The 18,446-nt window shown below is 36.1% G+C and overlaps 1 protein-coding gene across 2 annotated transcripts in view; it reads right to left on the bottom strand.

The window, feature by feature from the left end:
• The window catches only part of PIGK (phosphatidylinositol glycan anchor biosynthesis class K), a 73,137-nt gene extending 65,172 nt beyond the window's left edge, over positions 1 to 7,965 (bottom strand). The window contains exons 1-4 of one of the 2 annotated variants that reach the window (XM_048059042.2): positions 7,817 to 7,965; positions 6,318 to 6,371; positions 3,961 to 4,052; positions 488 to 623 (exon numbers count right to left, since the gene is read on the bottom strand). In XM_048059042.2, coding sequence (XP_047914999.1) covers positions 488 to 623; positions 3,961 to 4,052; positions 6,318 to 6,371; positions 7,817 to 7,888 — 354 coding nt within the window. In that variant the 5' untranslated portion in view covers positions 7,889 to 7,965. The remainder of the gene's footprint in view (positions 1 to 487; positions 624 to 3,960; positions 4,053 to 6,317; positions 6,372 to 7,816) is intronic. The other variant, XM_067001718.1, reaches the window with a different exon arrangement.
• Positions 7,966 to 18,446: the final 10,481 nt, after the last annotated feature.

Here is an 18,446-nt window from a genome sequence, read left to right as displayed (position 1 = left end):
TGTTCCAGTGTTTGACTACCCCCACAGCACAGAAATTTTTCCTAGTGTTCAGTCTGAACGTCCCCTGGTGCAGCTTTTCATCGGTTACCCGAAGCAGAGACCAGCACCTCCCTCGTCGCTTCCCCTCCTCAGCAAGCTGCAGAGAGCAGCAAGGTCGCCTCTCAGCCTTTTCTCTAGACTAGGCAACCCAAGTGTCCCCAGCTTCTCCTTATAGGTCATGCCTTCCAGCCCTTTTACCTGCTTTGTTGCTCTCCCCTGGACACATTCAAGTATCATGATATCTTTTTTATACTGTGGAGATTCTGTTCTTTAACCAATACAAATCATGTTTCTGGTACAATGAATTTCACATACAAAACCCAATGAGGGAGGAGAGTTGGTGACAGTAAAAGCCCAGCCTAGTCATGTGAATAAAGACTTCCTTCAGAAGCTTTATAAAGCTTTAAAACAACAAAAATCAAGACCCAGTAATTTAAAGCACAGTTACCTCATAGCTTCTGTAATCTACTTCCACATCATCTCCATACACATTTAGCTCCATGTTTTTATGACTAAACACCGTAGCTGGTTTGGGATTTCTGGGATTACATGCCATATCATCTGCCAGCATCAGGACAATGTGACTGTAGGAAACACAAGAAAAACATTTTTGATGTTCTTGTTTCACACGAGTCAAAAGGAAATTACAATAAAACCATTCCATGACTAAAACAGTAGCTTACAACATTAGGAAGATTCCTGATATTGCAAGTGAAACTTTGCTTAGTTACACTGTACTTCCTTACATACATCCTCACTAGTATAACGATACCACACATGGTAATGCAGCTAGCTGATATTTACAGGGTTCAGTCAGGCCAAACCTGAATATGCAGGTAGTTAATGCTAGCAACTTTACGGTACAGACTTGCCTGGAGCTAGGTGGGCAAAACTCTAGCAAAATCTCCAGATTTTTATAAGAAATCCCAGCTTTGCCCTTTGGGCAAATTAAAAATGTTATGAAAATTGTGTTGTTAATTAAATTTGAGGAGCTCCTAAGCACTCCTCAGACTACATCTACATCATACTACATCTGATGTACGACTGCATGATTATCTGTGTTAACCAGGAATTTTCCTAAAGAACACATGGGCTGACACCTGAGAGATGCAGCACTACAGAGAATGTGCCAGAGATGTCTGGAACAAGGATGTAATTCTTTTCCTTTGAAAACACTCTTTGATATAGTTTAAGTAATCTTTGTAAGTAAACTTTTAAGTAATCCACAAAGAATGCTGCTAATTCAGACCCGCAGATACAGTTATAAATTAAACTGTGTCCTGCCATTTAAATACTGTTCTTGTGCCTGTCATCATTCACCTGTGTGTCACCTATATGTCTGCATGAGTACTTTATGAGTAATGTTATTCTTTATTAAGTGCTGATACGCTCCACACTGAACACACCAAAAAAAGACAGATAATTGCTATCCAAAATAATTCAAGCACAGACCCTAAAAAGTAATGAAAGTAAATGATTTCACTGGGAATAAAATGCTGGAATAATTATGATGCTGTAATGACAGAAGTCAGAGGAAGATAACCACAGAAGAGAAATAACATTTTTCCCCACGCTTGCACACAAGTACAAAACTATTTTTATTTTTAAAAAAATCACTCGTTAAACAGGAATTATTTGGAAGCAAGTGTCAAATATATACCCTACAGGTCTACCGAAACATTTAGGTCTAGACCCATTTTTTGCATTACACACAGACGAGATGAAAACTAAGCCATCACTAGACCCATGATTTAGCACTCTATTTGCAAGGAATGTGTCTATTAAAAAAAATAATAATAATCACACATCACTCAGTAAAAGCTCTGCATGGTTGTAGTGAAGACAGGTAAGCACAAACAGAGTTTGAACACCATATGGCATTCTTAAAAGCACATTGTCCACACATCCAACATAATAACCTCAGTGCTAACTCAAAGCTTAGCTGTTAAACTAATGTAATCATGTATTATATTACTGTTATTCCCATGTTGTAAAACTTAAGCTGTGTAATGATTCCAGCAATCAAAAAGATCTTCTCGATTCATTTTGGCTTTGTTATATTCTAGCATAACTCGTTCTTACAAATTGTAGCATTGTGCCCACATGTCAACAAATCAGAGCAACTTGCAGTCAGAAAACCACAAACCATTTTCCGAATGTGTTCTGTTGTCAGATGACAAATAATTTAAACTACCAGACTGACACAGCTCCATTCAAAACAAGGCTATGAACAAATCCTTTCAAAGAAGCCCATCCAAGAATCATGATAAATGTTTGTTTTTAGGATATCATTAAGACTAAAAAAAAAAAAAAAAAAAAAAGTATTTTGAATGAAATCTTGCTGCAAAGAAAGCAAACCAGGTAGAGGAACAGGAGAAACCCACTCAAATCCATGTTGAAAATGATGGAATAGGAGAGAATGGGATACCTATCTCTTTAGGTCTTCTTTAATGTCTTATTCTTGACCTTAGTCTAAAGGATAGCTAGCTTTTTGAGATTCATTTCTGGATCTTTGGGTACGGATAACAAACAGACCAGGCCCCTGAAAATCAGAAATCTCCTTCTATGCTGTAGTTTTTGTAGTATTACTAAAACCACCACCTATTTTCACCTTAATGGTGAATGATGTAGATTTTTTTTTTAAAAAAAAAAAAAGCTTTCAGGTAAGGATAGAACTAGCAAAAGAATTTCTAAGGTAGCACCTATGGTGTCTATGCTTATTCTCTCCTGGATAGCAGGAGAGAAGACAGATATTTCTGAATGAGATGTGCAAAAAAATGCCATACAATGCTTAGGCAGTATGTTTCCTTGGATTTATAACCCCAAAACTCCTCCACAAATTAGGTTTCAACATCCCATCTTTCAGAAACAGAAAAGTCACTCTCTTATTTTTAAAAATAAAGACAGGAATAGGGATGATGTTGTCACTGTATTCACAGTTGAGTGTAAGCTGAGTCGGGACTCCAGACACTACCAGTTTAATCCTGGACAAATAAATGACATACAAACATAATCCTCATTAAAATATGCATTTTGCAATGATGAAGCAGGCCATACATCTTCGGCAGATATGCTGGAGAAACTACCAGTGCCCTAAATTAACATAAAAAAATAGGATCACAAGTATTTCCATAGGAGCCCATGGATACACAAAGCCTATTACTCAAAGAATTTGTAAGCACCAAAATCCATTTCATTGATATGGTACTAGTAAACTGCATTCCAATACAGCTGGATGGAACCCTGTCAATACCCCCTAAAACTTCCAGTCAGTACACAATTAAAAAGGCACTTTAGAACAGTTCATTCATCTTCTTAATCTTGTTGTTAAAGAAGGAATATTCTTTTAATCTCTGTGCTACAGCTATAGAAGCAGTTTGCATGGACAAAGCCTCTGGTTTCCTCAAAAATATCATGCAAAATTGATTTTTCAAGGCTGCTATCAATATATAGGAGCTGCTTTGTTCAAGGCCTTAAGTACAGAGATTCTCAGTGTAGTAAGAGATACGGAAGCCTTGCTATTTTTAGTAGTTAGGGTTGCTAACAGAAAGGAAATTAAAGTATAGCAAAAGCAAGGTTTCAGAGTAGTATTGTCATCACTGAATGCATTTACCAGCTTTCACGTTATACTTTCAGCAATTTAGTAAGTGGTACAGTTTAGTGGCCAGACAGCTTCTTTTTTGTCCCCCTCTTTTAAATCTAATTGACACATTCCAACTGGAAGTTTTCTTACATAACTTGTTGCTTTTTCCTTTTGAACACTATTGCTGCACTTTTCAAAACACTGCTGTGATCACATCTTTACTTTTTACTTTTATCCAGTTGAATTGGAAAGAGAAATGTATTTTTATACTGCTTCAGACAACGAAAGAACTTTAATAGCACACTTATATGGAATTGTATTCACCAAGGTACCCTCACCTATCAGGAATGCCCAGTCTCTTCACACTTCTGTATACTGAAAGAGTGTTTGCAACGTGACGGTAATTAAACCAGAATCGAGATGTGCACACCTTTTAAAGGAAAAATAAAAACACAATACGTTAAGTAGTATAAAATATACAAATTGGCCTGGAATATACATCAGAAGACACTGATTACAGGTATTCCAACAAAGTTACAAATCAGAAAGAACATAGCAACACCAAGAAAGTCATGATATAAGCCATATAAACCTTTGTTGCACCAGAGCAATAAACGCTGAAAATAAGTGTTAAAAAAAATAAATGTTCTTAACATACTGGCTCACAAGAAAATTGTCATAAAACCAACCGAGCATAGAAAGTGGCACTTTAGGGAATAATCGAGCAACAGTAAGTGGATAAGCTAAATTTTTCATTTACTTTCTCCATATCCGATGAAAGAAAAATCGAAGGAAGAGTTTTCATCTCAATAGCAAACCCATTCTGGGAGCATTCTTGCATTAAGCATAAGCGAATTCATGCAGAAGCCACACGTGAGAAAACACACTGAGTGCTTTGCATTTAAGGAGTCAAATACAATAAAGCAAAGCTAAGTAAACTCTAGCCAAAATCTGAATACAGATTCTCAAAACATCTCAAAGGAGTTCAGATTCTACTCTTCTAACAGGGCAAAGAGTTGGTGTGAGCCATTCCTGTACTGAAACTATTCCGCAGGTCAGATATTATTTAATCTGTCCTCCAAAACTTGAAACCAATGAGATTCCAAAATCTTCAGAGGCAATCTGCTGTAGTTCTTAATAGCCTCATCACTGTCATTGTGTTTAAATGAAGTTCAGTACTTTCAATTTGTTCTGCACCAAGGACAGCAACTCCTTTGCAAATTTCCTTCAGTTTTACCAGTCTTTCAGACAGATGAAGGAAAAAGCATTGAGCCATGATTTTAAAGCCGCAAAAGCTAAGAAGAAACAAGCATAGCATTTAAGACACTTTTAATTCTTCATCTCTGATTTGAATAGAAACATCTTTTAAGCCAAGTCACACAGAGCAAACTATATAACATCTTTTTCTCTAGTCTTTTATACGAAGAAATGAATAGTAGCTTAAAAATCAAAATTAGTAGTTTATAAATCAAAATAGTTTAGTAGCTTATAAATCAAAATTCAGCCTGAAAGGATCCTCAAGTCCCTCCAGCTTGGAATTTCAAAAAGTCTGTGAGCACATTTGCCTTTCAGCAAGATTTACAGGCCTGAAAGCTAACCCTGGTAAATGTAGCTGTGACTTTTCAAGAAATTATCATTTGCCCCTTCCCTTCATTACCTCCCTTACAACACAGCATAAAACATGCCTACGTTTTAAATTTAGCTATTCACAGCATACTAATTCAAACTACTGACACGGTGGGTTTGCAGTACAATTTGAGGCCTGAAGTATTTGATAGCAGTTAAACCCTCTGTACTTTATTGCTTTAAAAAATTAGTTACAATTGTTATAAAGCTGAATCATGAACTACCAAAAAAAAAAAAAAAGCAGCAGGGAATCTGTTGAAGATGGAAATTACAGTTCCTTGGACAGAATTTTCCACTTTCTTTGTGTTTTTAAGTGTACTAACAACAGCACCTATTTGTTAAAGGTATTAAAGTAGTACTTGATGTTTTAATGGTTTCCAGTTTGTACACTGTAGACTATAGAAATTATTTGTTCTAATTTGATTCATTACTATTCACTTTCATTTTATGTTGCTGCATTTTAGTATCTGGAAAACAAACATCTGCTACTGAGTAATCATGATAGTGTTCTGAGACAAATTAGTCATTAAGACCCGAATTGTGATTAAGAACGAATTGTGTAGCATGATTCAAAGCTAATAAAAGATTCGTAGCAATGAAAAAAATTAAGATAAGAACAGTTGATCTAAACATTATGTTGCCTGAATTTATTTTATTCTAAGCCTGTTATCACAAGTTAACAGATTGAGTAAGAATACATAAATCAGAAATAAATGATACCTTCCTGGTCAAAGAGATATACTTTTCTGATATAATAATTACACTTCTGTTCAATATGCACCATGATAAATTAACTGATTTAATGCTGTTATAACTTTTGCTTTATGAAACCTACCATGTATCTATACGTTCTGAGTGCTTGACATGAAATTACAATGAAAAGATAATTTTAATATAGTTAATAAATTTGCAGGGCTAACTTCAAATTTATTCATTTCCAAGCCCTTCTCCTTCTATTTCTTTCAGATGAACAGAATTCTTGAGCAACTGTTGCAATTATGGCACATTACAAAAAGCACGTAAAAACGTGTAAACATTATTTGAAGAATACAGCCTGGACCGCACTTACCAAAACTGCCCAGTTATTTGTATGTCCACTTCTAAAGAACTGTTCTGCTTGATCCTTATAGATAGAGAAAATATTAGATGTTTTTCAATAGAAAGCAATAACTGATCATATTTGTGTTTCAACAAAACAAACCATGTTCAATGCATGTTTGCATTTACCACACCTAACACTGAATAAACCTCACAAAACATTCAAGAATACAAATTTTTCTTATTCTATGTTGCATATTTTATCTAAGTTAGCTCTAACAAATCTTTCCCCGAAACTTGCTAAATGAGAAAGATCCATTAGTCACTTTCAAGTTAGTTAAAAAGCCCACGCATCTCTATTCCAGAGTACACTCCAAGAACAAAGTACAATGATTTACTGACCTACAGTTTCTTCCTTAATGAGAAAAGGGGCTTGGATAAATTTCTGTTTTCATTATTCCTCCTGTCTTTTCAGCAGCAGAGAAGCTAATCTAGAATTGTAACCCATTTTAAATCCACGTTTCAAAATAAGGAGCTAGAACAATGCCAACCATTTCTATATAGATCCCAGCATGCTTTGCAGATGGGCTAAGACTTTCCAGCAGTCACAGAAAGAGACAAGACAGAAATCCAGACTCCTGACGCTTAATTTGACTGCTTTACTTCTCTGAGGAGTACCAGCCTGATGTCTTACACAAAACACACATTCATAGAAAAGTGTGTTAAAACATATGCGAGGGTACTATACTTCAAGTAGCTAAAAATCTGCAGTTTCCAAATACTAAAGGTGTTTCTATTGGTTACATTTTGCCCTACAGGTAATTATTTTCAAGTACAACTGTGTTTTTGTTTTTTTTAAATAAAGCAGAATCCAAGTGCAAACACCCCAGATGCAGCGTGTGTGCTATAAAAAAAGAATATAATTACTGAAATATGGAATTAATTCACACTTGGAAAAAAAAAAGCATTAGCTTAGGTTTATAAAATGGAAACACCTGCCAGAGCTGCGCACAGCAATCACGGCCAGGTGAGGCCGTGGCACCCAGCCACCTGTGGAAGCCCACAACTCTCCACTCCCTTTTCACCTCCATTTTCCCTCACACAACTCAGTCAGCACGTGGCTAAAGAGGCCAAACAGATCACCGACTACCGAGAGCTGCGTTGCGCTGCCAAAGCGAGATGTTTCAGAAGCAGATATATTTACAGGGAGGGTTTTCTTTAACTTCACACACACTGAACAAGTTGCACGCGCCTGACGAGCAGCTGGCGCTTCTGGGATGTGCCGCATTAGTTTATAAAACCCTAATTCCGCGGCGGGGCGCTCAGCTCAACCCCTTTGCCCTCAGCCCTCCCTGTCCTTCCCCGAGAGCCACCAGCGGCGCGGGGCGGGCTCTGCCTGCGGCGGGGCGGAGATAGGGGGGAAGCAGCAGCAGCAGCAGCATGGTAGCGGCGTGGAGGCTGCAGCGCCGCCCGCTCGCCCTCCCTCTCTGTCTGTCCTCACCAGCCGCTCTCCCCCTGCAGCCCCCGTACCTGGACGCCGCTGGCGAGCGCCGCGCCGCAGCAGCCCAGGAGCAGGGCCGCGGCACTCAGCGCCGCCGCCATCTTACCCCGCCCGGCTCCGGGAAGCGGCCGCTGCGCATGCACGGGGCGGGGAGAGGCGCTTCGGGCTGCTTCAGCCCGGGGCTCTACACGGGTCGGTCTGGGCTAGCGGCGTAGCTTTTTGGAACTGAATAAAGCACGAGTTGTCCCTTTGATCAGAGCTGTGACGAGCGTTTAGTCGTTTTATGTTGTGTTTTTTTTTTAGTAGAGCTGGGACGGTAGTAGTAGCAGGTCTCACCACTGCTGTTTGTTAGAGTCCTGTGATGGAGTGCAGCGTGGCCCCAGCCAGACCTTGGCCGTCCCATGGACAGGCTGAGCTGGTGGTAGAAAACATGATGGCCTCATGTCCTGTGTTAAGCTGGGGAGGCTCCTAGGGGTGCAGCACCAGCAGTGCCTCTCAGCCTCATACCAGAAATGTCATCAAATCTCTGGCCTTTGTGGGAGGCACTGTGAGGACAGAATGTGGGGTTGGCAAGGTGGCCTTGGGCCCAGATGGCTGCAGGGCAGCGAGGGAAAGGTGAGCAATGTAGGGAGGGAGATCAGAAAGTAGATGTTTTGTCGGGATACAGCCTTTGCCACATACAGTTCATCCCTCAGCGCCAATAAATTATCAGGCTTTTATTTCAATCTATTGAACCACTTGGTATGATTCCTTCATTTCCACTAACACCCCATCAACACCTCTGTTCAGTTGCCTGATGCCTTCCATTAGCTAAGGTACCTGCCCTGAACCAGGAAGCTCTTTCCTGCTCCGTCTATTTGTCATCAGTAATGACTTTCTCAGTAAAGAGAAAGTCATACTTTTTCCATATATTGATGTTATAATGTCAGTAACATCACATTTTCTCTTTGAAATTACTGCTTTCCTTGTTATAAACATAATCACCTGTGATTAGATCACATTTTCTTTCTGTGCAGAAAGCTAAGGAACTTATTCCCTTTCAAAGACAGTTGCTACCAGCTCCTGTTTTGCATGAACATGTCTCCTGTGTGAACCTCTTACGAACCTACTGAGAAGTGTCATGGGTGTTTGTCCCTCTGTCCCTGCTTGTACGCCGCATCATGAATCTTCTTGCTCCAGAAAATTAAATGAATTTAAAATGGGACCAAAGATGAGATTTCTCCTTCCCCTTTCAAAAGTTTCTGCTTAGGTCTGTGATCATTCTCAGATGTGTTCAAGATGTGTCAGTAATTCCAAAGGACAGGCAGCTGTCTTTCAGAGCATGTACTCATCCAGTTTTATAATTGATGAGCTGATTTCATGTTCTTTGACTCAGATAGTTCCTCATTACCCTTCAGCTGCCACGTGGACTTGGTCAGGCACCAAGTGACAAATACATAAAATCTCAACTCTTTAACTGAATTTGTTTCTTTTAAGCCAAATTCTTTGCTCTTTGACTTTATGACAAGTATTCATCCTTTGGCATTGCATTTTGGTCAACAGTTTTTCCCACAGAATTAATGTCATCATCTATATCTTGATGATGCATCTTTGAACCAGGCATAAGTCCTTCAGATGTTTATACTGAATGAAAAGTTAAGTCAAATGTTACCAAAAGATAACTTCAACTTACCAAGAACCTTTCTTGACATGAGAAGTAATTAACATATTTTCTGTGAATAAAACTTTAAAATGTCATATTCACTTTAAAATTCCTGAACCTTCTAAAATTTGTATCACAGACAACCTTAGTCATGGCATTCTTTGGAATACTTGAATTTGTAGTTTTAATAACATTCTTTAAATTTCACTACATGTGATTTTCTACATAACAAACAAATAAGGAAATGGAAAAAAAACAAATTTTTGTCATATTATTGGAATGATGTAAACATAGGTTTTTACCTAGAGACTCTACAAACAGAAATCTCCTTGTGCTGAGCAATTAAGAACTGTAGTAAATTATCCTTATTTCAAAGACCACTTGCAGGGGATGAGACATTTAAAATACTAGGTTTCACTGATAGAATAGTTTAAGCACACTTGTCTATTCAATATTGTTGCTATTTGTCATGGCTGTCTGTAGTTGGTTCTGCAACATACAGTAAGGTTTAACTGACTCTTGATGTAAAAGCATAGTTGCAAATTCATCACTCTTGTGTCACATGCTGTCTGCTACAGCATGTGAGTAGTATTTAGATCAACTGCAGTCACACTGCAGGCGTTACTCTTTTATCCTAAGTGTTCAGGTCATATGGCTGCCTTTCCCTCCCAGGGTGGAGACAGTGCTGAGTTAAAGCAAACTCAGTTTCACAAGCACACTGGAGTATTCCAAAAGAATGGCCATTATTCCCCCTGATTTATATACCACATTATAAAGTATACCATTTTTTAGATCTCTCTGTTTTGCCTGCTAGATTCCCTTAGCCTGCTTGAGTGTATTTTGTAATGGATTTATTCCTTCTTCTACTTCTGGCTTTTATTTCTTTACAGTCTCGGTCTTTCATGGGCTTTAGTATTCATCAGCCACTCGTGAGTGTCCCAGTGCTGCAGGCATTATTCCTGGAGGTGGCATCACTTCTTTCTTTCTTTCCTTTTTTTTTTTTTTTTTTTTTTTTTCCCCAGTAAGATAGTTCAAAAAGCTTTGCCTTCATTTTTTCATCTCTATTCCCTATAGGCAGCTCTCAATACAGACTTGGTGTTCACTTCCACGCCTGTACAGTTTTTTTTTTGTTGTTGTTGTTGTTGTTTTCTAGAAATTGAGCTCTAAGCTGCCTGCTTCGTTCTGTTTTGTTTTCATGCTAATCACAGTTTTTTTCATGCTTGGAGTCTCTTTAGCTTGACCTTTACCACCGTGTTTCTTGTACCTCTTGCTGAGTAATTAGAAAGGACACCAAGTGTGTATCCAAAAATGATTTGTAATTAAAACAACTGTTTAAAAAGCTGCTGTAACTGCAGTTGGTATTCACATTGGAGCAACTGTTGGTTCCCCTCCAGATTCTTCCCTCCTTCAGCAGGTTGCTCAGGCCCTAATCCTCTAATCTAAACCCTTTAGAAATTGCCCTCTTAGAGCCATCTGTCAGTTCCTCCTGTCCAGCATGGTGCCAACAAACTGAGGAAGATTAGCAATCATAAATGTAACCCCATAAGCTCCTAAGACAAGAATTTGTGCCTACTAGGGTTTATCTGACGTTTTTTGACCACGAAGGGTGTTTTTTTTTCTGTATGAAAAATAATAATTAAATAGCTTAATTTTGGTTAGTATTAACCTTGATTATATTACCTGTATGTATCATAGTGGATCCCTTCTTGTGTATTCTTGATCCTGGTCTGATTTTTCTTTTCCCGTTTTTATCAGATTTGCACATACTGCCTGGTGATTTTCTACTGTAGAAATAAGATAAAGAAAAATATATTTGGCTATACTTAATAAGATTCCATAAGAAAAATGAAAAAGAACTCTTGCAATGAAATATGTCAACAAGACAGATACTTAAAGAATCATCAGTGATAGCTCCACTGTATTATCACACTAAAAAATGCAGATTTATTACTTTCTTCATTTTGACTGTCAATATAATACATTAAAAAAAAATGAAAAAGTCCCTTAATATCTCCCATTTTTGTATTGCTTGTGGTTTTTGTAACCAACAAACAATTCTACTACAGCTTGGTATCTGAGCTGACAAAATTTCTGTCTTCAAATATGGAACCTGGATGAAACAATAGTTTACAAATTAATTACTGATTTTATTCATTTGTTGTTTATTTGTTTGTTTTCCATTTCTATAAGTAGGAGAATGGCTTTACTACGGAACATAGTACTTAAAAAGATTTAAAATAGCAAAGTAATACTAATGAAAAATATGCAACATTATTATGGTGAAAGTAATAAATACAGAACTTCCAAAGGAAAATAACTTGAAAGACGTCTTCCTTCTAATATTATCAAGCTGAAACAGTTTTACTGGACTGTATTTTTCAATAGATTCTTTTTGAACACTGGATAAACACATTATGACCTACACTTCTGTTCATCCATAGAATCCAGTTGCTCACCTCTACTTGGGAAGCAAACTAGATAATATTTTTTACTGTTATTTACAAAGTGAAATTACGGAAATCACTTCTTACAGTGCCTTTTGAGGTCACATGAGAACACAGGCAAGAATGAAACCTACAATGAATTTCAGTTGACATTTGTTCTTAATGAATTAACCATCTACCTTGTCATTAGTTCTGTTCTGTAATTAATGTTGCAAATCTCATCAGGCATGTAGCTTCTATAATGTTGAATTGTGTAATAATCCATTAATCCACGTCTTTGGAAGACATCAGGTTAGAAGTCATTCCAACACGTTACCCTGTCGGTAATACAAGTAAAATATGAGAAAACAAAATATAAAAACACCGATGACTTATTTACATAGTTTGTAAGGTATAATGGCGGTCATCAAATACGAATTCACATTACATTTGGTCTAGTTGAACAATATTTTTCTCAATAGAAAACAATGCTTAAAACTTTTATCATTCTCATTAAGATAAATGAAATGCAGCAGTAAAAGTCCACCTTCATCTTTTTAAAATTATCCTCTTCATTGCATTTTTCCACTGATATTTCAAAAGGGTTCATTTTCAAATAGAAAATTAATGGGCTTCTTATTTAGGAACAAGATAAGAATCTTAATTAAATTTCCCTAAGTAAAGCTGAGTTTAAAAACATAGTAGTTCTACTCTTAATTTCAAGCAGTGGATATAACACATCATACCTAAGAATCCTTTAAAATTCATAATTTTTATTCCATTGCAGGTTCTGACATCTCTATGATAAATCTGTCACATGTCCCCAGAAAAAAACAGTGTCTGACTGTCTCAGGAAAAACCTCCAAACAGTGAATGAACTGAAGTAGTCTCAGCTTTGCTGGTTAAATGAAGTCAAGTAAAGGGCTGTATTGCTGATGAACTGATTTTAGCTCCCAAACCATTACTTAAAGCTGTCTTGTGTATTCTTAAACTACGGTACAGTCTGCAATCTAGATATATCCTTTTGTCTTCCAAGTAATTTTCTTCATTTGCAAGCAAGCTCTTATTTTACTCTGTTGAGAACTACTCATCAGCTAAATGAGAAAACAAACAAAGTTTTGAAAATTACAGGCGGCATCTATGTCAACAGTACCTGAAAAAGTATTAGATTTAATATTATGAAAAATGCATTAGAAATAAGATACACAATGAGCAGAGTCAACTTTAAAAGAGCTTACACAGACACCAAGTACAATAATGTTGATTAATGTTAAATATTTGAACAGTGACTACACTGAATCCAGACAATTGCCAGCAAAGGTTATGTAGATCATTGTGTGATGAGTACTGAAATGTTATTAGAACTGATTAGTGGAAGATTGCACTTGAGAAGCAAAATGTAAGGCAAATCCAAAAACAGACCATGTAGAAATTCAAAGAAATATTCTCAACAGAAGGAATGATCTAGTATATAGATATACAAAAACAAAAATTATTTTTTTTATTGTTTATTGTTTTTTTTTTTTTTTTTTGATTGTTTTTGCTTTCCGAGGCATTATGGGCTGGAATGGATCAAAACAATCAAAAAGTTTTAGACAAAAGATTGCTTATACCTTTTAGAGTAGGTGGTAAGCTGTGAATAAAAGTAGAGGTGGATCAACAACCCTTAATAATTTCCTTGATTATTAAAACTTTGGTTGGAATTTGGTTCCCTCTTCAGCTACTTTTAGCAGGATACTCTAGAAGTTGCTGCAGATAAGGAGGAAAGCTGAGCTATCCTTCAACATACTATAAGTTCTAGTTCCATCGTACATAATGCTCTTTGGAATTAAAAGTACGTATTTCTTTGAGCATATTTACTGGAAGCTGTTCCCAAGTAAAAATGCCAGAATGACTTTGTAAATTGAAATCATTATGCTTGGGAGCCACATTTTGCTATGATTTATAAAAATGCACTGTTGTTGAAATTGCATTCTGTACAGGTCAGGTAAATACGCCTTTTCACCATTAAAGTGCTGGCACTTAGTGCAAAGTGGAATTTTACTTAAAAAATTAAATGGGCTCTTAATAAGCAAAAAGTCTAGATGAAACCAAATATCACATTCAGCAAGAAAGTAAACTGGTGGCTAGGCAATCCCCCAAATACTTTGTTACTTAAAAGCCAAATTCTGTGGCCTAAGTTGATCAGGATATTGTTCAAGTTGAAGAGAACTGCCCAGATGAGATTGTGTTTTGTTATGAAATTTATGAAAGATTTTGTATATTGTTCTGCAATCCTCTCATGAATAATAATAAATAAAAAGAAGAAGAAAAATCAAAGGCTTTCTCTTCACCTCCGTTTATATTTGTGAGGAGGAGTGTATCTTAATGAAGATGATGGTCTTTTCCAACCTTAATGATTCTATGATTCTATATTGATTATTTTCTAGTAAAGAAAAAAAATTTTTCTACCTTCGAATCTGAAAGAGACCATCAAGAAAAAGTCATAGTGATAAGAGGAATTACCAATATATTAATACATGTCTGTTGATTCTGTATATCTGTCCTGTTCTATGACCTGAACAAATTGTTTTAACTGCTAAATATATATGACATGAAAATTTAAAAGCTATGTTTATTGCAGGTAATGACCTTTTACATTTTGAAGACAGGCATTTGAATTTACATGTTCACTCAAGGTGATTGATTTTTATATGGAGAAAAGACACCAATCAATCAATCAGTTTCAACTAGTCAGTGCCTAAATGGATATATTTACAAAAGTATTTTTTCAGTGAAAATCATCTTCCTGAACTTTAACTCTCTGAGAGCTATCATGGATTTCCTTAAAACAAAACAAAACAAAACAAACTCTTACTGTAAAATAAAATAAATGCTGAAAAAATATATTTTTTCTTGCACTTTGGAAAAAAAAAAGATTAAAAACAACATTAAAGAAAAATCTTTGTGTGTGTATGTATATGAAAGATTTAAAGCATAGAGCCTGATGTGTGTCCCAGTTTCATAGAACATTGTGTGATAATTTTAGCAGGCTTTTGCCTCACCACCCTAGCCCAAAGGAGGAAGTTCAGGTCAGTGGAGTGGCCAGGCTCCCCACAGTGCCCTGGCCCAAAACCTCAGATAGCACAGTCTAAGTCAACAGTGGCCATGGATTAACTGAATATATGCCTGGCTTGCATTATAGACTACAAAGGTGATTTAAGTCTGCTTTTGTCACATCCTCTCTTTATTTTTTAACAGATTATTAGTGACCTGGTCTGGAAGATGTGTCCTTCTGGCAATGGCTTAGTCAATGGCGAGAAAAAAAAATCTTCCTTTTGGAACTCTCAAATCATTAAACCCCAGCTTTTAATGAAAGTCCCAGGCTTTAAACACGTCAAATACATATTTTTCCTAAGATCTAAAAGATACATGTCCCTATCATACACATCTCAAAAAATAATATATATACACGTGTATATATATATATAATATATAATATATATATTATATATATAATATATATATTATATATATATAATAATATATATACACGTGTTTATCATGTATGCTCTACTTGTAGATTGCAAATTGCAATCTACAGCTCAAATTGCAAAATTTCATCTTTACGTTTCACAAAGAGTATGTTAAAAATGTTAAGATAATCCTTTTCACATCAGTGACATCAAAATCATTTGAGATCAAGGGTACATAATATCACTTACTACTTAGATTTAGGATAAATACGATAATCATTTGACTTTACTAGATATAAAAATAATAAACACTTTCCATCCATACAGCACCTCTTATCCAATGATCTCAAAGCATTCAGTGTCAATTTCATGTGACCTTGAAACCAAGAGACTGCAAACCCTACTCAAAATGCTGAGGTTTTGCTACTATATATTAATTTTCATTCTTTCATCTGATTCTGTTTACCTGAATATTTCCAGAAGATAAAGAAAAGTATTTAATTTTTGGGGTTGTTATATATTATGTTATGAGAAGCATTTTTAATACAAAAAATTAATCCATCTCTTCCTTGTATGGATTTCTATCACAAGGCACTAAATGACTATTTAAAATTAAGAAGATTCAGAGTATTTTGTCTGCCTTATATCCTCAACTAGGAACCAGAACAGTGTTAACCACCTTTTCCATTTCCTTCAGTAATTCTGTATCTAGTTATTATGATCTAAAATTGTCACATTGGTTTTCAAATCCTTTTGTGAAATAAGTTCATTCATTAGGCTATTTAACTGCTCAGAACTCTAGAAATCAAATGTATTTTCTCTCTCAGAGGAGATTTTTATAGGTTTACTAATAAAACATGTTTTGGAAAGGGACTATGTCTGTGTTTGCTCAATATTAATAATACTCAATGGTAAAATCAGTCCTTTTCCAGAAATTGCTCATAACATTGTTTCCGTAAGAGAAGTCATGATTTATCAGACGTGAAGTATTCAAATGCAACCTAAAGTTAGTATCAACTTAGATTCTCACTGTTAAAGTGTAGTCAGAGAACACATTCTTAGGACTGCAGACTCCCAGAGAGCCATTCTTTCAAATTTTTGATTAAATGAGGATAAGGAACATATTAGTGATTCCAGTTTCATTAGAAAACTTGAATAAAATGATATAAAAGATATTAAAAAGACTTGCTCCATGAATCCATTAAAATCCAGAATATACAAGGAAAAACATTTGAAGCAAGTAATTACTTTTTCAAATACATGTGGGAGTCAAAATACTGTTTAAAACATTATTTTTTTTTCCTGAACATTTATGAATAAGCATGTAAACTGCAGCCACAGAGCTTGTCACTTGTACAGCTGTGCAACTTCCTAGCAACCTGCCTCTTGAAATGATGAGTTCACATACGAGCAGAACTTTGTAAGAAGTTCTCCTGAAAATAAATATCCTAAACAAGCTTCTCCTGAGTCCTGCCTTTTGTCACCACTCATACACCCAGCCAGGGTGTGTTTACTATCCAGAGCAAAACAGCTTCATCTCTCAAGAGATGTTAGTAAGACAGGGCCGGGAGTCCTGCTCAGCACTGAAACCGAGTAACTACTTAGTTTTATTGGATAGCAGGACAGGAAAAAAATGTCTTGGTGACTCAAGAAGTGCTGAGGATTGTTAGCAATTTGAAATGTTAAAAAAAAATATTCAGTATCAGGCTCTATCCAGTATCAAGCTAAATGCTTCTTCCATTTAGCCAGAAGTTTTCAGCCCATGCTTTGTTGAATCTGAGTTCAAGTTCAACCATCATATTACAGTTTCATCAACTGTTCTGTTATCTCTGCTAATAAACCATCTGGCAGGGTGTCATCTTCTACTGAAAACAGGTGTTTGATCCAATTCTCATTTGTTATACTGTCAAGAAAGCATTCATTGAAGTTGGTGACTAAATTCAGACAATGTTCTTTTATGGCAGCAGACAGTCAGGATAAATTTTGAATTAACATTAAAACATTTCCATGGTTAAAACATTTGCCAATTTCTATCATGTTGTCTCTTCACATATCTCATTGCATCTTAAGATGCAATTTCTTTATCTTTTCCTTGTTCTATATTTTGATTTTTATCTAATTATGCAATGTGCACATTTTAGTCTCTAATTCATGTTCTATTCACTGCAGTGCAAGAACAAAAAGTTAAATGGATGAGTTCAAGAACCTTAGCTCATTCAAAAAGGACTTAGCTCAATCAAAAATAAAATTCCCTCCAGAATGCTACCGTTCCTTACAATAGAAATCAGAATTGTGAGCCAACACCTTCCCAAGTTACAGCCCTCCTGGCTTTAGAAAAAAGAGTTTGGACAGTCATTTCCCATTTTACAATGAAATATGAGAAGCAAACAAAGCTTTAGCTCTAAAGAAGCTAAGCTCTTTACCAGTGAAACAATAAACACCAGTGGCTGACCGTCATTTTGACAGCTAGTGCTTTGTGGTGAATACTGAGTGCACACTGAATATGGCAATGGGTGACTCTTCAGTTTTTACCGGAACACTACAGTTATTGCAGCAATTGCTCTCAACAAGAATACATGCCAAAGTTATTCAATTGTGAATCATAACTACAAAAAAAAAAAAAAAGAAAGCAGTAGTAGAAAACAGGATTTTCTTCTTAACTTTTATTGTTTCATTTACATGTACAACTTGTCCAAAATTCATGGCACTTTGTTTTTTCTACATGGAAGTAGAAACCTGTAATTGAAGAAGTCCTGTGGACCCTATCGTACTTGATAAAGCTCAGTCTGGAATCCTTCTCGACTCTAGGTAAAAGAATTATATCAAACTAACTTGCACCTTTTTCCCCATGACTTAACATCACAATGTGTTGTGCTGCTTAAAGATATCACTATGAAAAATTGTTAAAGGTTTCTCAATGTGAGAAATCCCTGAAATCATATCATACGACTCTTCTAAGCCCTTCATATTGGAAGTTGTCACTACTTTCCATTCATTTAGCTATTAAAAAAAATAATAATAAAGCAAGAGGCTTATCTTTTCAAGAGCTTACTTTGTATCAAGGTGATTGTCAAGTAGGGAAGATTTTCACCGTATGATTGAATAACTGGTTAAAGAAATAATGTCCTAAGGCATTGGT

Source organism: Anser cygnoides, chromosome 8 (genome assembly GCF_040182565.1).
Source record: "Anser cygnoides isolate HZ-2024a breed goose chromosome 8, Taihu_goose_T2T_genome, whole genome shotgun sequence".
Lineage (NCBI taxonomy): Eukaryota > Metazoa > Chordata > Aves > Anseriformes > Anatidae > Anser > Anser cygnoides.
Note: the sequence above shows the minus strand (reverse complement) of the source record. Positions and strands in the feature narration are given on the sequence as shown.